This window comes from Natrix helvetica (genome assembly GCF_964273705.1).
Source record: "Natrix helvetica genome assembly, chromosome: 5".
Taxonomy (NCBI): Eukaryota; Metazoa; Chordata; class Lepidosauria; order Squamata; family Natricidae; genus Natrix; species Natrix helvetica.
The window spans coordinates 59,840,342-59,862,427 of record NC_138551.1 but is presented as its reverse complement, the minus strand read 5'-3'; the positions used below and the strand labels follow the sequence as shown (position 1 = coordinate 59,862,427).

The following is a 22,086-nucleotide window of genomic DNA, read 5'->3' as shown; positions in this document are numbered from 1 at the left end:
TAGCCAAGTCTATGGTCTCCATTGCTTCAAGTAAAATGGTGACATTTTTGTCCTAGGTTGAAGAAGGCTTCTGGCCTGTATCTCACATATTAAACAGATAAGTTTTCCTACAGAATTCTGTAAACACTCATACATTTCGCATAGAAGGTCAAATTTGTGATTTTTTTGAGGAAAGAATTATTGTGATTCTCATAGACGTATGGATACATTTTTTCCTTAGTTTTCTGGTATCCTCTTAACTAAGAAAAATACTTGTTCCACATGTATTGAATGCAGTTAGATGTAGATGTAGATCTAAATTTATTTGGTTTACAAGAAAAGTTGAAAACAGAGTACTTTTTTCTCTGAACACCTATAAAAATGATTATTATAAACATAATATCCCCTGCCATTTAAAAAAAATGTTTTTGCCTTCTCTTAGTATTATTTATTTGATTTCTGTACTACCTTTTATTTGGAAGTAAGTACAAAGTACTTATAAAATATAATAATGATTGAACTTTATAGTGATGAGTCCTTGACGTTTGTTCTCCTGTCTTTAACAGCTGCAGGTAGGAAAGGGAAAGAAAAAGATTAAAGTTCCTTCAATTGAAGTTTATATAGGATTGTTACAAAAAAAAATAGTTGAAGAAGGTGATATGGTGGGATGGAAGGCCAGATAAAAGTAGAACTAATTGATTGCATTGTCATTTTTGTTGTTGGGAATAGCCTTTAGATCCTAGGAGTGTTGTAGTTTAGAAAATGTTTTAAAAAGCACAAAAGAAAAAACAAACCCATTTTAAATTGTTTTTAGGAAATGATTTGCTTGAAGAATCACCTTACGAACCAGTGAACAGCAGGTTAACGGACATATTCAGGCTAGCACCAATTGTATCAGGTAAATGGCTTATGTTTCTTCTGTAGAACTGTAGAGTGGCCAGAATTGAGCATTTTAGATGCAGTAATGCATTTTTCCATGGTTTTATAGCTTCAATAAGTCTGCTTCTACACTTGGAATGAAAAAGTTATAATCAAAACTACAAATAAAGTATATCAACCTAGTCCAAGGGTGAGCAAACTGCGGCCCTGTAGCCGCATGTGGCTCTTTCATCCCTCTGCTGCGGCTCCCTGTCGTTCAAAAGATGCGTCACAACTTCCAATGTGCGACACCCGCCAGAACGTGATTTATTGAGCTCTTTGACCCCGGAAGTCCAACCATGGATAAATCCAAGAAAAGAAAAGTTTCAGAAGAAAACAGAACGTTTAATTCAACTACATAGGCTAGTTTTGTGGCTGCTCAGGAAATAGTCAGGCATGGGAAGGGTTTTGTGTTTTCTTTTCTGTTGGAAACAGGTCCAAATGGCTCTTTGAATGTTTAAGATTGCCGACCCCTGACCTAGTCTATTATTATTATTATTAATGCTGCAATTTGATCTTATGCAAGTTTAATTAAAAGCAAAGCCCATTTTGTAGGGCATGGTTTAGGCAAATTAAGTTTAGGCCAAAGCCGTAAACCCTCTTGGCTTTTGGTCATTGTATTATTATTGTTCCCTATTGCTTTTGTTATTATGAGACTTGGAGAAGAACCTAAGGGTTCTAACAAATTTATTGGTCTGATATCAGTGCTTGATTATTTAAAAACCTATCGCCTAGATGAACACATATTCTTGTTCAATTACTGTAATATGAAGTGATTGCTTAGATGAGTAAAACAAAAAGTGCAGCCCAACAATAGCAAGAAACAGCATATGACATCAATCCAGCTGACAAGTCATAATGTTTTCTGTGAAAGCAGCCTATACATTCATTTGTGACTCATCTGATGTGCATGCTTATGTGGGAAAAAGTCCTCTGTCAGCTATATTTATGAGAAAGGATGATCTTTGTTCTGTTGTTCTTAAATGACATTGTAGTATTAATGGGCTGCAAGACTCATCTAAAAATGCTTTCTATAACGTTCCAGCCCTTTTACATTGTTTATGTACTTTCAGAAGAAATTTTTGAAAAGGAGGTGGAGAGGGAGAAACTAAATATACCTGTAGGTGGCAATCTGATCTTCTGCCTTTAGAATGTACAATGCAAGATCTGGTTGCTAATGTAACTGGTGCCGATTTCTTTCATTGACATCAGGATAAAAAAAGATGATTCTGTTTCATGTTTAGATGAGGAGGAAACGAGTGGGGAGGTTTTTTTTTAATACTAAATGGGAAAATATTTTCTTCATTTTTTTTTCTTGTGGTCTTAGAAATAAATCTCGTTGAGTTCATTGAGGTTTACTCTCATACTATATTTGGTCTTTTGTTCTTTTATTCATTTTGCTTTTTTTCACAGTAGTATTTTGGACAATTTGTATTATTCTGGTACAAAGTAAAACTGGATCTTATTTGGGCTTCCATATTTAAATTGCATTTCTGGTGGATCAGAAAGATATTTAAAATCTCAAGTTAAAAGCCAATTAGGAAATGCATGGCACCTTCAAAATCTTGTCTTGTAATTAAATATAATCATTATATCAGCCAAGCTTGCATATTTGCACTTTAAACTCGGCTCCTTGGTGAAAAACAGGAACACCAGCAAGCCAGGATAAGCGGCCTGGAGAAGAAATTGTTTTTTTGAAGGCTTTCCAAATAAGTACCATTACTATTTCATCTGAATTGGCTGATGCAAACTTTGCAGCTAAGCTTTTAATGTTCCTTTAAAATCAATTTGAAATCATTTTTTATCTGCCTTTCAGAGCTAACTTGATTGAATGTAAGCTTTTCTGGCTCAATTGTGATTTCTTTGTTCCTTTTCCTTTGTGGAGGCAAGTGTGTTGCTTTCTTTGTTTTGCCATCACCTCAGTCATTCGTTGTTAGATCTTGTTAGATTTCATAACTGCCTAACTTGCATGATCTACTTATGAAGCTGGAAGTATTGTGTATTCTTCTCCTGGTATTCCTTTGTATTCAGAAGTAGGAATGGTTTTCGAAAGTACATAGAAGTTTCTTTAATTTAGACAATACTGTGAATATGAATCACTATTCTAATGCATTAAAAGTATTGAACAGAAACAGTTGTCACCTAATTAGATTCTTACTGTGTTAATTTATTGACCTGCTGTACTCCCCTGTTTCAAGCACACTGGGTGTATAACCAGAAAGAATACTGTATTTGAAATGTTGGCTTTTTACTAATTTGATTGGTAAACTTGCTTAAGGCAGCAGGGTTTCTATCTGCCTATCTCCAAATCTGGTCAGTGTTTACCTTGCATATTAAATACACTCAAGACAGTGTTTTGCCTTGTCAGAGTTATATATGAGCATAACTGAGGTCAGATGTTGGTCTGTTTTACATGACCACAATTTTGTCTCTCTCTCATATTGCTTTCTTTACACAATGAGACCAAGCTTCTGAATAATTTATTAGATTCAATTTGGAAAATCTCAATAACTCTGGGTATTTTGTAAAAGAAATAGTGGACTGGTGAAAAGCAATGGTTCATTTTTGCTTCATGTATTTTTCAATAAGCAACAAGTTATATGTTTCTAGAATCACAAAAAAAATGAGAATGACACTTTCCATATTTGCGTAATTTTCTTCTTTTCCTCATTTCTTTTCTATGAAATTGTGCTAAACTAGTGTGGCATACTTATGAGAGTTACTGATTTTTGGTATTGATGTTTGGAGAGTATCACAACTGAGTGGAATAAGGTCTTTTTTAGCCAGTTGTATAAATAATTCCCCTCTCTCCTGTTCAATTGTGTCTGATTCTCAGAGATTGTCACAATCTCTTGCAGGTTATTTGGCAAGATTTTTTGAAAGGGGTTTGCTATTGCCTTCTTCCTAAGGCTGAGGGAATGACTGGTCCAACCTAGATTTGTGCCTAAGGAAGAGCTAGAACTCATGGTCTCCTAGTTTTGAGCCTAATGCCTTAACCACTACACCAAGCTGTCTCTCAAAGAATCGTATCCACTATGTTTACTATAAATGTTTTAATTGAAGCAACTCACTGTAGCAGTATTGATGAATGAGTAGTTCAGTAGTAGAACAGGTGCTTTGTTTGGAGAAACAAAGCCTGGAACAGGTTAATTGCCAGCCTACACAGGAAAAGTAGGAAAGACCACTAAAGAATTGCTACTGACAAGTGTAAGAAAAGTATCTGTTGTTGAGCCTACTTGTAAATGAACTGAAGAAGGAGTAAGAAAATAGGATTATCAGATTTGCATATGACAAAAAGATAGGGGAAAAGCAAACACTGTAGAAGACAGTAACAAGATTAAGGAAGGTCTTGACAAGTTGGACTAATGAACAGTAACCAACAAGATAAATATCAATAGAGACAATTGGTAAGCCCTACCTTTTGATAGGGAAAATCAAACGCATGAGTGTAAAATTAGTGTAGGGAACATACTAGGCAAAGTATATGCAAAAAGTACTCTAGCTTGGTTGGTGTATTACAAGCTGAATGTCAATTAAGAATGTGATGTGATGTTGCAGAAAAGCAGTTGTGATTGTGCATTAACAGATACAACGGCAAGAGCAAGATAAAACATTGTCCTCTCTATTTTGTATTAGTCAAATACATTGCTGTATTCAGTTTTGGGTACTGTATTTTAAGAAGGACATTGGCAAATGGAAAAATGTCAGAGAAGTACAACCAAAATGACAGGGAGCATGGAAGGAAAAATCTTTGAGGAACTGTTTGAAACACTGGTTGTATTCAATCCAGAAAAAAAGAAAGCAACAGGGAGGCATGAGAGTTGTCTTGAGGTATCAAAAGGTCTGTCACGTAGACGATGGGGTAAAATTAGTCTGAGTTCTTTGTTGGCTTTAAATTACAAAACAGTTGATTTTGCTAATAATGGAGGATACTATAGTGCAAATTCCTGTTCCAGGCAGAGGTCAGACTTAGTGTTATCCACAATTTTATAATTTATATTATATTCTACTCTTGATACTGTTGTAGTGTCTGATTCATTGAATCATCGTTTCAGAGATATTTCTTTATCTAAAAAAGAAATAAATATGGGACGGGCAAAAAAGCGCGGGAGTGACTTCTGACTTCCTGCTGGCTTCCCAATTGACTTTCTTTGTGGGAAGCTGGCAGGAAGCATTTGAAATAAGTTTGCAAAATTTCAATACCACAGGAATAAGGGGTCCTAGCTGAAATTTTGCAGAATTTCAATCCCTGAGGTATATGGTACTGTCATCACCTCAGAAGAATTCATACTTCCCGCTGACATCCTCATTGACTTGTGGGAAGCTGACAGGAAGCATTATTCTTTTCACATATAATATGGACTGGCACCATTTCCTCTCCCTCACTACCCTTGATTGGAAGCAGGGACCAGATGTAAGCAGGAAAGGGGGAGATACACCCATCATGATAATCTGATTTTGGCCAATCACAGCAGCATGGAGATGCAGTACAGCCGAAGTAGCCACAACTTTCTAAATTTCAATTCCATGGCATTAACGAGTTTAGGATTTTGGATGCATGCTGTAAAGTATCCCATTTGAGGTATATTGATTTATTGTGGATAATAAGATTTGTTTGTACCCTGTTTCCCTGAAAATAAGACGTCCCTGGATAATAAGCTCAATCAGGCTTTTGAGCGCATGCGCCAAAATAAGCTCTCCCCCAAAAATAAGCCCTCCCGAAAATATTGCAACACACCAGCAGTCATGAGGTGACCACACTCGCTGCCTCCTGCACCTCAAAATAATAAGACTTCCGTGAAAATAAGCCAAGTGTTTATTTCGGGAGTCAAAAGCGGTGATAATGACACAGGAGTAGGTCGGTCCCCAGCCAGCAAGCCCAGTAACGGTTTGTGATCCGTAATTAGCTCAAAATCACGGCTGTAGAGGTATTCATGGAACCTTTTTACTCCGGCCATTGCAGCCAAAGCCTCACGATCCAGCTGGCTGTAGTTCCGCTTGACTGCGGACAAGGTAATAGGCTATGGGAGCCTCGGTTCCATTTGGCATGTGGTGGCTGAGGACGGCTCCAACGCCAAATGGGGAAGGGTCGCAGGTCAGAACCAGGGGCAGGGTCTGGCTGTACTGCACTACAAATGTGTCTGCTGACAGGAGTCTTTTTACCACGGCAAATGTGGCTGCTTCGGCTCTGCCCCAGGACCACTTCACGTTCTTTGCCAGGAGTTGATGTAAGGGCTCAGCAACGGTGGCTTTCTGTTTAAGAAAGACACTGTAGAAATTAAGGAGCCCGAGGAACGCCTGCAGCTCGGTTTGATTGCGAAGTGTAGGGGCGTCCTGGATTTCTTGAATTTTTTTGGTGGTCGGATGAATCCCAGAGCCGTCAATTAGGTTACCTAAGAATTCAACCCTTGGCATGTTAATTTAGCATTTTTCTTTTTGGAGACGGAGGGCTTTGTCTCGAATTCTGGTCAAAACAGTTCGCAAACATTTGAAAAGTTGTGCCTTATTTGCAGCTGATACCAAAATGTCATCGAAATAGGGGACAACTCCTGGAATCCCCTGCAAAAGCCGTTCCATGACGCTTTGGAACAGTCCTGGGGTGATACTAACTCCAAATTGCAGGCAATGTCATTTGAATGCACCCCTGTGCATCACAATGGTTTGGGCCTTCACCATAGCGCCATCTACAGGCAATTGTTGGTATGCCTGTGCCATGTCCAATTTAGCGAATACTTTGCCGGGGCCTAAAGAATGTAGTAAATGCTGTACAATGGGTAAGTGCTTTGTTGCAACGCTTTCATGATTGTGTATTTGTAGTCTGCGCAGATGCGGATAGACTCATCAGATTTGACAGGTGTCACTATAGGGGTCTCCCAGCATGCGTGATCAACTGGCTCTAGGACTCCCTGGCCTACGAGCTTGTCAATTTCCAGATCGATTTTGGGGCAGAGAGCGAAAAGTACTCTCCTGGGCTTTAGCCTTATGGGAGCTATATTGGGGTCCAAATTAAAAGAGATTGGAGTCCCCACATACTTACCCAGACCGGTGCCAAAGACGTCCTCAAACTCCTTAAAAATGGCTTCAGTGCTTTCGTCTTTCAAGGCATTGATACCAGTCACTTCTAGGCCCGGGGCTTTGAACCAGTCAAGCCTCAGGAGGCTCTGCAGGTCGCCGCTGACCACTGTCACTGGGAGTTGGCCGCTGAAGCATTTGAATTGCACCCGGAAGGTGCCTTGGCCCATGATGGGGACCCGGTTTCCCTGGTAATCGCGAAGGCGGATGTCAGGGGTGCGCAGATGCTGCTTCGTCAGGCTAGGGATAGCCTGCTTGAGTGTAGACCATGGCATGATGGTCACTGATGACCTGGTGTCGATCTCCATCTCGCATGGAGAGCCCTTGATGAGGACTGTGACCTTCAGCTTTTTTTGCCGCCTAATGAGGACATGACCGATTAAGGTGTGGTAGGTGACTCTAGTGTCACCCACTGAGCACCGTAGTGGCTCCTGCCAGGCCCCTTGGTTGGGCCTCTGCTGGCGGTTATGTCTGCTTCTTGGCTGCCAGGGGAGTTCGCTCCAGCACACCTTGGTGATCTGCCCCTTTCGTTCGCAGCGCTGGCAGGTAACATCGCGGAAACAGGAAGCCGATCTGGCATGGTCTCCTCCGCAGCTAGTGCAAGGCGGGAGACGTGGTTCGAATTTGCACGCGGGCTTGGCCTGGCTACTGCGCATGCGGCAGCTGTCATCTTCTTCGCCTTCTGAGCTCTCGACCTCTGCAGCTTTGCGATGTACGCGTGTGCTCTTTTGTGCGTTTTTTGGAGCGCTTTGGCGCTGCAGAGTTCAGGGGATTTGATGGCCGATTCTGACGCCCTGACTTTGTCCAAGGCAATTTTTAGAGTGAGGTTAGATTTGGTGAGTAACCTCCTCTGTAAATTAATGTCCCACACACGCATATAATGCAGTCAAGAATAAGTTTGTCTAGATCTCGGAACTCGCAGTACGCTGCAGCCTTTTGTAGCGCCGCAACATACTCGTTGATCGATTTTCCTGCCTTCTGGTTCCGAATGTTAAATTCGTGCCAGCGAATGTGCTTAGACGGCTTGGGAGCATAGTGGGTCCTCAGCGTCCGCTGGACCACGGACCAAGCAAATGATTGTAGCGGCGTTGCTTCAGAGAAGTCTTTCGCCGTTTCGAACACTTCCTGGCCATAGTAACCAAGGAACATGTTCTTCTTGTGGCCTTCAGAAAGACCTATGAGGTCATTGGTTTTGAGGAAGCAGTCGAACCTCAGCATATATGAGTCCCAGTGCTTGGTGACTGGGTCATATGGAGTCAGTGGGGCGTGCATGGCCATTTTGTGTTCTCAGGGCGTTTTGAGTTTGCTGCTCAAAAATGGCTGCTTGAAGCCACGCTGAGCTCCGGGCTGGATGTACTTGCTTGATTGCTACGCTCTTTTTGGTTCGCCTAGTTGCCTTCCAATCCCACCTTCGTCGCCTGTGTTAGATCGGGTAATGGAAAGGCACACAAGGCTAAAGGCAACAACAGCTCTTTATTATAGTACAACAAGTAAGAACAATCCAGCAAAGGTTGAGTCTCACAGCAGCCCTTTTATAGGGAGCTGTCAGACCCTTCGACCAATGGGATTAAACCTCTGTTCCCACTGGAACAGAGGACCTTGGTGGAAACCACTACAGCTGAAGCAAGTATCTAACAGAAACCATGATTAATGGGATATTTGATAACAAGGACCACAGGTTTTGGTGTTCTAAAAGTAATCTTTTATTGTAGAAAAATATCTAGTTATTGTAAAGAAGTGGCCTCATTTGTACAAGCAAGAAGTACTTTGTGGGAGGCTGTTGAAATGCTGTACACAGCAGGACTTATCCCATTGTTTGGTAGTCTTTGCTTTTTATTACTTTTGGGAGCAATAATAATAAAAGAATTTGATAGAGTTGAGATTTGGGAAAATATTATTTCAGCACATTCTTAAAAATGCTGCATAAATGTTTCTTACCATCTATTTCATATTCATTTTTCAAAATATCCAAGTTTCTTTTATGTGAACAGCCCTATGATATATATATATATGTATGTATGTATGTATGTATGTATGTATGTATGTATGTATGTATGTATGTATGTATGTATATATATTGGTTTCATATAAATAGCTGAAGATTACCCAGAAATGAAGGACGAGTGGGACTCTAGTCTCATTTGGCTCCCTACATAATCCCTGCCTCCAACAGAACCCCTCTAATTCCTTCAGTATGAATGATGATAGTCCTTTTATGGAAACAGAACAGGGTTCTGAATATTGTCCATTTCTGCAGGGGGAAAAACATTTCTCTTCAAAAATCACACCTGCAAATTTATCCAGTTCTGTTTGGTGATTCTTTCTATGGTAGTAGTGGAAAATATGTTATGAAATTCATACTTGGGCTCAAGATTTAGTTTGTTGATTCTTGAATTACATTAGTCTCCAAAATAAATCCTGTGTTACATGTACACATAGCATTTAGCCAGAGATTCTTATTGGTTACTGATTCTTACTGTTCTTGGAGATTTTAACTTAAGTGCAATCGGTACAACTCAGATTGGCCACACATTTTTCATTTATGTAGTTGCATTACAACTACCGTGTTTCCCCGAAAATAAGACAGGGTCTTATTTTCTTTTGCCCCATGAAATATGGCCTTGGGCTTATTATAGGGGAGGGCTTATTATTTCTGGGGCAGGTGAGAAGCAAGGCGCGCCTTTTACCTTTCCAGCTCTGTTGCGTTCCTCGCCATTGTACTCAGGGAAGTGGCTGGTAAAAAAAAAAAACTTCTCGCGAGTTCAATCAAACATCTTGAAATCGCGAGAAGGTTTTTCTTTTTTTACCAGGGGCTTCCCTGAATATAATGGCGAGGAACGCGATGGAGCTGGAAAGGTAAGAGGCACGCCTCGCGGCCCAACACCACCCACCTCGCCCCAATGGTAAAGGCAGCCTGCCTGGTTCCCTTCCCCGCCATCTCTTTAACGAGGGGTGGCAGGTGGGGGGGAGAAGCGAGGCATGCCTCTTAACTTTCCAGCTCCGTTCCGTTCCTCGCCCTTTCGCCGATTGAATCCCCTTGTAAAAAAAGCCTCATGAGTTCAACAACCCGGTAGGTGGTACAGTGTTAATGGCGGGGACTGGTTGCACATGCGCTTAAATATTTGGGGCGGGCTTATTTTCAGGGGAGGGCTTATTATGGCGCATGCTCTGAAAAGCCTGATTGGGCTTATTAGCAGGGCATGTCTTATTTTCGGGGAAACACGGTATTTTTCTGTACGGTTGGTACTGTTTCTAGCAGTCTGAAGAAAATAGATGAACTTTGAAATTTGTATTGATCTTTTATAGCTGATTATCACTGAGTCAGGATAGTTTAACAGTTGGGACAAAAAGAAATCAGATTTTTTCATTTTGGCACCTATTCGCCAGTCATGAAAGACTTCAGATTGCTTGGAAGGAGAGAGATGGTGCCTTTAAATTCTCCTCCTCCATTCAGCTCTTTTCCAAAGTAGCAGCTTCTGAATATTTCCAGTGAATGAAAGCAAGAACATGTAAGAGTGGCCAGCAAGGCTTCCAATTACAAATAGGTATACTAGAAAGTTTAAACAACTTAAACTATATAGGTTTGATTATTATCTTGACAAATTATCCTAGGCGCTGCTTGGAGTGTCCAAGCACGGGTTAACTTCAGCTTGCTGCCCAAGGACTGAGTTCAAATTTCTTGTAGCTCCGCCTCTTGTTCCCCTCAGAGGCTCAATTTTAAAAACTCAGTCGCCCTACAGGACGCTTTTTGGGGTGATCCAGTCCTTGTGCAACAAGCTGGAGCCTCTAGATAGTGTAGTGTAGCTCCCTTACTTGTTTTTGTATAGTTTTAGCTAGTTTCTTAGTAGTTTTATTTTCCTTTCTTAATTTCCCCTTGAAGTTGATAGACTGGAACGCGTGAGGCAGGCTGCCTGGAGCGTAGCTTGCTCTCGCCACTGCGATTGCAACCGCACCGTAGGGGGTTTGTCTGGCAATCGCCGACGAACACTGAGAGGTCAGGTAGGCAGTTAGAGATCCCACGGTAGCATTCGGCTTCCTTCTTCCCCCCGGTGTCGCTCCAGGTGCGAAAAGTGTGTGCGGCCGCCATTTTGGATTCAAAATTGGCGCGCTTTTCTCCCGGGCTTCTGCCTTTGCTGTGCAGCCTGCTCTCTCACCGCAGATTGCCGCGGAGAGAATTCTTAATTTCGGGCCTTGCTCCGGGTCTCCAGGCGGGCTCCTTCTCTCCAGGTCTCCTAAGCGGCTGCAAGGGTGCTTTTGGGTCACTACCAGACCATTCACCCTTGCCCTAACAGCGTGGATCTGCAGGCGCCCAGCCTCCCTCAGCCGACGCCATTTGCCAGCCCCACTTGTTCTCAGCTCCTGCAGGCCCCGAGCAACAGCGAACATTACCGAAGGCCTCAGCCTCCTTGTCCTCCTCCTGCCAGACTTCACAGGCTCTGCTCTTCAGCCAAGCTCTGATGGAGCAGCAAGTGGATCCTCAGGCTGGTCCCACTACCAGTAAGCGCAGCAGGACCAACCCTGCTGCCAAAGGTGATGGGGTGGGTAGATCTGTGAGACCTCAGGATCCACCAGTTAGGGAGACCTCTCCTACTCCCACTGGCATCAGTGAGGTGTCCGATGGTGAGGAGGTTGAGCAGGATGCTCCGGACCTCTCAGAGGACGAAAGCCCCGCTCCCGAGGGGGACATCCTGAGACTCAGCGCCTTCTCTGAGAAGGTCATCCATACCATCCAGGCGTCCAGGGGCCCGTCTACAGTCAGGATCTACGAGGCAACTTGGTTGTCCTTTTCTCGCTGGTGCCTTCAGCATCAAGTCATCGCTCCCTCTGCCACCATCCCTCAGATCCCGGACTTCTTGCAGGAGGGCTTGGACAAGGGCCTAGCGCCCAACACCCTCAAGCGTCAAATAGCTGCTTTGGCTACTATTCTATCCACAGACTCTCACCTGCCACTCAGCAAACACCTGCAGGTGCGTAGCTTCCTTAAAGGTGCCACCAACCTCTCCCCTCCCACAGTTCACAGGTATCCGACTTGGGACTTGTTGGTTGTGTTACGCTCTCTGTCCGTGGGCCCCTTTGAGCCTCTTCGAACGGTTGGGTTGCACCACCTGACTCTAAAGACTGCCTTCCTTATTGCCATAACTTCGGCACGTAGAATCTCCGAGTTGGCCGCTCTCTCGGTCAGAAACGACCTTTGTATCATTCACTCCGACAGAGTGGTCCTTCGGCTGGACCCGGCCTTTGTGCCAAAAGTCAACAGCGTATTCCACAGATAGCAAGAGGTTGTCCTCCCGGACTTTTGCCCGTGCCCCAGACACCTCAGGGAGCACGGGTGGCATAAGCTGGATGTGCGTCATGCGCTGCGGATCTACATGAAATGAACAGCCCCCTTCCGCAAGTCGAAGGCGCTCTTTGTGTCATTTCAACCCGCAACCATGGGCAGGAAGGTTACCTCTTCCACAGTCGGATGCTGGATAAGGGGGTGTATCCAGCTGGCTTACGAGCAGCAAGGCAGACCGACCCCTCCTAGCATCACAGCTCACTCAACGAGGAGCGCCGCAACCTCAGCTGCATGGGCCACTCAAGCGCCCATTGAGGAGATATGTTGGGCTGCTACATGGTCAAGCCCTTCTCCATTCATCAAAAATTACAGACATTTTCGCCTTGGCTGAGGCAGCATTTGGGAGGAGAGTTCTACAAAGGGTTGTCACGAGCCCCGCGGCCTTGCACAATTCTTCCCTCCCTGGGACAACATAGCTTTGGCATGTCCTGTGCTTGGACACTCCAAGCAGCGACTAGGAGAATGACCGTTGGCTTACCTGAATGGTCGTTCTCTAGGCGCTGCGGGAGTGTCCAACCCCACCCTGAAGGTGGCCGTGGGGTCCCTTCCATCATTTGGGACATGGATCATCGCCATTGCCAGGTCTCCAGGACTTCCCTTCGTTTTTTTAAAACTGAGCCTCTGAGGGAACAAGAGCTACAAGAAATTTGAACTCAGTCCTTGGGCAGCAAGCTGAAGTTAACCCATGCTTGGACACTCCCGCAGTGCCTAGAGAACGACCATTCAGGTAAGCCAATGGTCATTCTGTTCGATTCAACTGAGAATTGTATATGTACAAAAGCATATGCATGCTAGTATTCCTTCAGCTAAACCCAATCTTGCAGTATTACAAATCTTGCAGAGATTTGTCATTACATTCATTTCAAGGACTAATAAATTGTCATTTAATTCAAATAATCCAGTACAGCTCTCTTGAAATATTTCTCTGCTTCTAAATTGCACACAAATTATTCCTATTTGGAGAAATTGCATGCAAACGTATATATTTAGGCAAGTGGCCTACAAAATTCATACAGAACATAAGAGATATTTGTACAAAATACTGATAGTCCTTGACTTACGACAGATTGCTTAGCAACTGTCCAAAAGCTGTTTGTGACCCGGTTTCAAAGTTATGACAACTGTAGAAGCCCTGGAGTCATTCTCTCTTATGATGGACTAAAGGGATGCTGCAGTGCTCACCCACCCATCCCACTAAGTCCCTGCAGCGACTCATCTACCCAATGGAGATCAGGTGGGTATAATGGCATGAATCAGTTGCAGCATGCAAGCCAACGGGAGATTGGGGCAAATGGAAGTTGCAAACTCCAGCATAGAAGGGGAGATCCTAGCCAAGGATTTTCAGGACTCAAGCCTGCACTGGGGCCCAGCAATGGGTCAATGACAATTCTCCATGGCCAATTCACAATGGCTCACTTGCCCACAGCCAACTTACCATGGCCAACTCTCTGCACAACAACTTGCCATGACCATCTCGCCACTAGACAACTCACTGTGGGGCAAGAGTTACAGTAATAGCAAAGAAATGGAACTTGGAATCATTGCTATTGAAATAAGCCATTAACAGAATTTCTGTTAATTTGCCTGCTATGAAGCACTTCAGTTCTAAAGCTGAATGAATGAAAGGCAATTTTTGCAAATGTCAAGCGTCACAGTGGCACAGTGTCATGGTGGCAAAGTGCTTGGAATGCACTACTGCAGGCTACTTTTGCTGACTGCCGGCTGTCTGCAGTTTAGCAGTTCGAATCTCACCAGGCTCAAGGTTGATGCCTTCCATCCTTCCAAAGTTGGTAAAATGAGGACCCGAATTGTTGAGGGCAAAATGCTGACTCTGTAAACTGATTAGAGAGGGCTATGAAGCAGAATATAAGTCTAAATTCTAAATGCTGTTGTCCTGTATAGACTGTTCTTCCAGCAAAACTGGAATATGAAAGATACATACCCTCCATCTAGTTCAATTCCCTTAATCCCGGAAATCCCAGGATGGGATGGGGTTGGGTGATGAGTTGTTGGTAAACAGAGTCTTTCTGATGGCAAACTGAATAAACAATTGGAGTCTCCTTAAAAAAATGGAAGCTCCTTTTAAAAAATTTTTTTACAGTATTGTGAGATTAGAGCCTGTTGCAAAATCGGAGGAGTTTGCTACGAGGATGGCTCGGTAAAGAACTTTTCCTACCAAGCCAGGTGCCTTTCCCAGAAATTGAAGCAATGGAAAGGTAAGTTGGGTATTGCTGGGCACCACGACCATCTTGTTGCAGTACAACTCGCTGTGGAACAAGAGTTACACTAATAGGAAAGAAAAGGTGGAATAGAATCGTTTAAAAAAGGAGGCAATGGAAGGTTAGAATGAAATCTGAATGGCAGAAATTAAAATAATTTTTATTTATTTTAAATGATTAAATAGAATTGTTAAATTGCCCCATGGCGAGTTGGCCGTGGCAAGTTGTTCTGCAGCGAGTTGGCCATGATGAGTTGGCTTCGGCAAGTTGGCTGTAGCAAGTTGTCCCATTCTCCCAGCAATATCCAACTTATCTTTCTATTGTTTCAATTTATGAGAAAGGCACTTGGCTTGCTAGGAAAAGTTCCTTATCCAGCCAGCCTGGCAAACTCCTCTGATTTTGCAACGGGTTCTATTCTCACAATACTGTAAAGTTTTATTTTTAAAGGAGCCTCCATTTTTGAAGGACATTCCAATTGTTTGTGCAGTTTGCCATCCGAAAGATTCTGTTTCCCCACATCACATCACCCCACCCCACCCTGTGATTGCTGGGATTGATGGAATTGAACTGGAGGGAGGGTGCTGGTTGGGGAAGATTAATTTTGGATGCAGAAAGCTGAGATCTTGCACTGGAAGGCAATAAAGGTTATGTTGCCTCTCACTATAACAGATCGTAAATGTGGCTTTAATATAGGAGCAGTGTTTGCACTTTGCTTTTTTAGCTTTTGGTAATGGCAGCTGCAGCAATATGCTTTTGACCTCTGCAGAACCTTTTCTTGTGGAAGTCAGGCCCCCACTTTCAAATATTTTTACACAAGTAGCTGCGATAAACATGTAGAAGTACTCGAGCTGCTGACATTTCTGACTGCAGCTCCTTAGTGTAGAGGAACCAAATATACTTCCAGGCAGAGAGCAATTATGAACGTTGTGTGGAGATCAACAGCTGATGCCTACTTCTGTTTTTTCTTCAATTTTTTTCCCCAGTAATCTGATTGCCTCCAAGGAAGACTTTTTGCTTAACTGCCTTAGCTGCTTCCTATTTGCATTCCTTCCTGATCTAATTGGGATATTTTATTAGTTTCTTTGTCAGGTTTGGTCTCTCAGTCATTCTTTTCAAGACTTTGTGATGTCAGGACATTTCAAGAGACAATTTCTTTTCAAACTTCTCCTTCGCTTTAGTTGCTGCAATTCCCTCTTCCTGCAAGGGAACAAAGGCTCTCGTGTAAAATGACATGCCAAGTCAAAATATCCTTGTGATCAGAGATTATTTATTTCTTTTATTGGGAGCTTGGGAAGTTAGTATACAAAGATTTATTTGACAAATTTTAGTTTATATTCAATTTGATGGTAAAGAAAAATAAAAATAAATTGATGATAAGTTAATGGTCATTGGACTTCTTTCATTTTGAAGAGCCAAGGTGGCTCAGTGGTTAGAGTGCAGTACTGCAGGCTACTTCAGCTGACTGCTAGCTGCAGTTCGGCAGTTCAAATCTCACCAGGCTCAAGGTGGACTCAGCCTTCCAACCTTCCAAAGTTGATAAAGTGAGGACCCAGATTGTTGGGGCAATATGCAGACTCTGTAAACTGCTTAGAGAGGGCGGTAAAAGCACTATGAAGCAGTATATAAGTCTAAGTGCTATTGCTATTGCTATTTTGGTCTAGTGTTTTGTGAGAACATGGTCCTTGCAGTTTGGAAACTAAGATCTGTATTTTTTAAATCATGTGAACCCAGGGAGCTGTGGTTTATGCAGAAATCTGTGGGTAAGCCAACCAAGGCTTGTTGCCATGCTATTATTATATTATAATAACTTATTATTATAGATGCCATTATAATAAGCTGTGAGATTCAGATAATCCTTCGGGGTCTGGGAGTTCTTTCACAAAATGGTTAGTTGCTGTTTGACTCTGGAACCTGTTGGACTTTGAGAGAGATGCCAGTTCACTCAGCTATGAAACTGTAATAAAATTCTTAATGTATTTTTGGAATGGAATACCACCTGGGATGTTTGCACAAGTCAATGTATCCATAAATTTTATTTTATTTTATTTATTACTTGAACTTATTAGTCGCCCCCTCTCCCCACAGGGACTCGGGGCGACGTACAAAGGTATTATATAAATGTAGTGCATATACTCAAAAAAGAAGCTTAACCAAATTGAAGAACAAATGGCTTCTGTACATAGATTATCTCACACAACTAGGCAAATACAAAAATAATAATGTGGCAGTAGGTGCCTTGGGTGCAATCCCAAAACAACTGGAGTGGCACTTGAACTCCATCAGCATTGAGAAAATCACCATTTCAACAGGCAGCTTTACTTGGAACATCTTGCATCCTGCCTTGATATCTTTAATGCCTTCAAACAAAAATATTTGCCTATCCCAGGTTGTTGGAAGGACTTGGCAGGTGGCCAAAATCACTTCAAACATGTGGTTGACTGTGCAACAAACCATAATAATGCAGGTAATCCTTGACTTACAACCACATTTCCATCATAAGTCATTGGTGTTGAAACTGAAATAGAGAATCAAATGTTTGTGAAATGATTCTAGTTTCCCCAATTGATGTTTTTTCCAGAAATCAACCGCAAAAGGTCCCAGATGTTGATCGTATGGCCACAGGTCACTGCAAGTGGTCATTAATGTGAACTGGTTGCCCAGTACTGAATTGCAATCATGTGATCTCAGGATATTGTAACATTTAGTTGTAAGTACAACTATAGGATTTAAGTCACTTTTTCCAAGGCCACCATAACGTTGAATGATTGTTAAATGGTAGTACGTTGAGGACTATCAATAATAATGCAACTCTACTTGGAATAGCTTACAGCCTGCAATGACACCTTTAGTTCCGTCAAACAGCTGCCTAACCAGGTCTTCGGGAGTTGATAAAATGCCAAATCTAGTCTTAATATCTTGCAGGCTGTGACTATCCATTAATGCAGTTGAGACTTTAGTAGTAGGTTCAAAGATCTAAACCTTTTCTATTATAAAATAATGTAAGTTACTTTGCAACTTTTTATTGATGGAATATTCATCATTAATTGTACAATTTAAGCAACTCTCCCTTTACATCTCAGAAATAATAATTAATATTGATATAAATTTTCTGTTTTGAAAGGTTTAATTTACTTTAATCATTACAGCGTTAATAGCTTCCAGTTCCTCTTGTATAAATATCATTGTACTTGGCTATATTTATAATCTATAATGTAATAAAATATATTCATATCCCCAACCAACACGTCTTTAATATCACCGCAAGCACTCCTTATGTTTTTATCCATGAATAAATTAAATGAATATAAGGAAACATTCTAAAAACAGTTAAACAGAATACCATTCTGGCTGCTTTCATGAGTCAATATACCCAATATGCCCAACCATGACCATACATTTACTTTTGTATCTTTAATACAATACCAAGGTACAAAGGAAATTAGCACATCCTCTCTGGAATGACTTTCATTCCTTTGATAAATGTTCTTGAGTTTCTGACCTTTGGAAGACTTTGAGGATGGATGGCTGCTTAGAAGTTTATGCAGAAACTAAGCCTTATGGAGTCAGTGTGCACTTTAGAGAACATTCTTTCAAATGGCTGCTGTTGGCCAGTCATACACATTTATAAATTGGTGCGATGCTTTGTGTAAATTCAGGATAGTCCCTTGCACTTCTTCTCAATTAATTTGGTATGTACATTTCCATGCAAAGCCTTCAGAAGTAGCCATCCACAACTCTTATTTTCTTTGAATGCATATGCTATCTATGTGAAGTCCAAAAACATTCTTGCAAATAAATATGATATTAGAGTCTGGTACTTTGCAACAGGTTATCAACGTATTTATTTTTTATTCAAACAGTCTCTTTATTATAAGTCAAATGGCTAAGAAACAAACTGGAGATATATGTATGTAGGCAGACTAAATAGCAGGGGATGAATGTTGCACTCAGAGTGGGGAAAAGGCATTTTGAATTCAAAGCAGAAAAGTCTACATCTATTTGCAAAGCTGTATAAATCAGAACTCATAGATAGCCATATGTTTACGGTTTTATAGATTTTATATCATTCTTGCTATGTAATATTTGACTTTCTGCACTTTATATTTTTATTGCACCATTTATAGTTTAGTTGCTAGAATAATTCTGGTTAAAAAGTTCATAAGCATACATCAATTGTCGACTATATGTGGAAAATAATAGAAACAAAGTGTTTGCATTTTAAGTGTTTAAAATATGTTACCAAAAGGTAATGTATACATAAATAAAAGATATGTGCTACAATTCAGGCTATTTAAAGAGGAATACTGATCTTGGATAAAAGCTCCAGAAGAAAGTTCTCAAAAATCTATATAGAATTTTTCGTTTGCTGCAGAAACATTTCCTCCCATGTAAGCCTGACAATTTGTTTTTTTTTTTACATCAGCATCTTGCTAACATCTTAAAATAAGCAATAAGGCAGGATCTGTGCTGCTAAAACCCAAGCAATTACTTGGAATCATTGCTATTGAAATAAGTCATTAACACAATTTCTGTTATTTACTTGGTACAAAGCACTTCAGTTCTAAAGCTGAATGAATGAAGGCAATTTTTGCAAATGTCAAGTTATTGTCCTGTATAGACTGTTCTTCCAGCAAAACTGCAACATGAAAGATACGCAACACGAAAAAAGTGTAATGGCAGAAAATAGTCCATTTGAGGAGCAGAAATGTGAAGAACTGACAGGTTGTTAAGAGAGCTGATGATACCAGACAATTTGAGTGGCTAAGATGCATCTCTACCCTCACAATCTACATGAATGCTATTACTAGCTGTTGTTACAAAGGTCCATTTTTCTATTAGAGTTTTGAGACAGTAGAACTCCCCCTTGTTCACCTCTCCATATGTATAATGTCTAGTGCTGAAGTTTAAGGGCTTCATTAAGCATTCACGTTTTCTCAAAGTGTTTTTTTTTTCCCCATTACGATAATGGATAAATTCCATTGATCTGACTGCTCTTCGTGGCATTATGTTTCTCCTGATGTTCGTTCCTTGTTCTTTTAATTCTAATGAACGAAATTCCTATCGGTTCTTTGGAAGATAAATAACACTATCAAGTTATTTCCACTAATAACTGTTTGTACTTTGAGTGACATGTCAACTTTCATACTAACCCTATCATTCATTAATTGGCTGTTCAGTTTGTATGTAACTTTTCAATTTGTACTGGAACCTTTTTATCAGTTTGTCCTTGTCCTTTGAGATTAAGGGTAAATGCTCAATTTCCTTTTTAATTTACTTGGAAGTCCTGATTTAGTATCTTCCTCATTTTTTTTTCTTTTGTTGTTGGGTTATAGCGCTATCTTCCTATCTTCTCTGTCTTGCCAAAGATCTTGTATATTCTCATGGCATCCTCTTTTTTCAGATTTGTATCTACTGTGGTATGCTGATTGTTTTTCAGTCAGAACGATTTTGGTACCTTCTTGGGACTTTTATCCTGTTAGGCAGAACTTGCTTTGATTTAAATAACATTGTTATTTAACTTTTGTTATGTGATTTTTTTTCTTCAATCCTAACAGGTTGTAATTATTTTCTCACTTAATCTCTAGCACTATTCAAACATTTGTGAAATTTGTACATAGAAGAGAATCAGGAATGTGTATTCCAGCCCTTTTGGTTTCCCTTACCACCTTTCTATGCAAAAGGGAAGTCCAGAAGAAAAATGTATTATCTGTCTTACGAGGATACTCTATTATCTGAACTAAACTTTGCAGGGATAATATATTTAAATTTGTACTATCCCTGCAAAGTGTAATTTTGCTTTTGTGTTTGTTCTTTTGTATTTTGATACATGTGTTGGTTTTAGGGTTATCTGGACATAATAGGTTATCTGGTAAAAGAAAAACAATGTTGTAGAAAGTAACATGCAGTCTATGTAGCTTGTGATGATTATCAGATATGCATGTTGCTTCATCTACATGGATGCTTAGGCAAAAATGATGAAACTTGTTGACTATAATGAAAATATATTGTGTAGATCAACTGCAGAGCGCATTGAGAACTTATTATTTATATAGAGTTTGGCACATTGTGTCCAGCTTGGTTTTTTCATCTAGTTTGGCCTGGCTGTATAAAGTACACTGGTTTTGTAATCTTGATTCAGTTGTTGGAAGTATCAAGATCATGCGATGGCTTGTTTTCATGTATAATTCTTAAATTTATTGTAGTAAGAGCCATAGGTCATGTTAGAAATTTAGAGGCACCTAAGCTGGTGCAGGACAATATGTTTTGGCATAACAACTACATTATTTATTAAAAAAATGGTTCAGAATTAAAAAAATAGATAAGTTTGTATGTTGCCCCCTATCTGTTTAACCTTTGCATGAAATATATCATAGAGAATAACAAGATTTGAAGAGATAACATTTAGAATCAAAACTGGAGGTCAGAACATTGATGCATGCAGACAGTGTCAATTTGTTAATTGAAACTATGGAATATTAGAAGAACTCATTATAAAAATAAAAGTGTAAAGTTAATATTAATGTTAATGTTAATAATTAACAAAGTGTAATGTTAATATTAAATATTATAAGGTAAAGATATTTTCAGGCCTCATGTTTACTGTGCTTACAATTGGCTTGATTTGTTTGCTTGAAAAGTAAAGCGGAAATTGATCCAATGGAGGGAAATGACTGATTTAAACTAACATAAAGACTTTTAGATGTCAACAGAGTTCAGAATAGTTAAAGCAATGATCTTTCTGGTGGTAATGTCTGATTGTGAAAGCTGGACAATGAAACAGAGTGAAAGAAAATATATACCCTTGAACGAGTTTGAAAATAATTACTGAGCACATCGTGGCTTATGAGAAGCACCGGTCAATCAGTACAAGACTGAGTAAAACCTGACTGCTATCTTGAAGCAATAATCAGCAAGTGGAAACTCACACATTTGAGGCATGTGATGGAAGTGGAATGATGGAGTAGAAGTGTGCTTAGCAAGGTTGAGCATGGTAGAAGAAGGGAAAAGAATAAATAAAATGGACAGATAAGATGAGATTACTGTAGTATCCTTGGAAGAGCTTCAACTTTTTATTGCAGGCAGTTTTTATAAAGCCTCACACTTTTGAAGAACAATATCATAAAACATGTTTTCTGCCTTTTGGCTTTTGAGTCTAAGTATTTATTTATTTAGCATATAGCATGAGTCTAAATATATTTGCTAGATAGATAGCATTCAGTTTAACTCTATTATATTTATATTAGTCAAACCTAACATTGTAAATCCACATTTTATAGACAAGGTCTTGTTGTATTTCTAATTTTGGATATTAGTAATTGTAGACATACTATATATCTGGGCAGAAAACTGTTTAAATATTCAACTATGAACATGAACAGATCCACCCGTATAAAATTAGAAAAAGCAGTTGTATTTATTTCTCTTCATGTATATATAACTGGATATGGATCCAGATGAAATTGCATCATTATCATTTATGGTTGTTGTTATTATTATTGCTGATCTAGAGCTGTTATGGCTGTTATAAATATATTTTATAACTAATAAACATAAATCTTC

At 40.4% G+C, this 22,086-nt stretch overlaps 1 protein-coding gene across 3 annotated transcripts in view; it reads left to right on the top strand.

Annotated features, from left to right (window-relative positions):
* GFRA1 (GDNF family receptor alpha 1) overlaps positions 1-22,086 on the top strand; it is a 446,222-nt gene that overhangs the window by 165,345 nt on the left and 258,791 nt on the right. For all 3 annotated transcript variants that reach the window (XM_081954381.1, XM_081954380.1, XM_081954379.1), the window contains one exon: positions 794-877. In XM_081954381.1, coding sequence (XP_081810507.1) covers positions 794-877 — 84 coding nt within the window. The remainder of the gene's footprint in view (positions 1-793; positions 878-22,086) is intronic.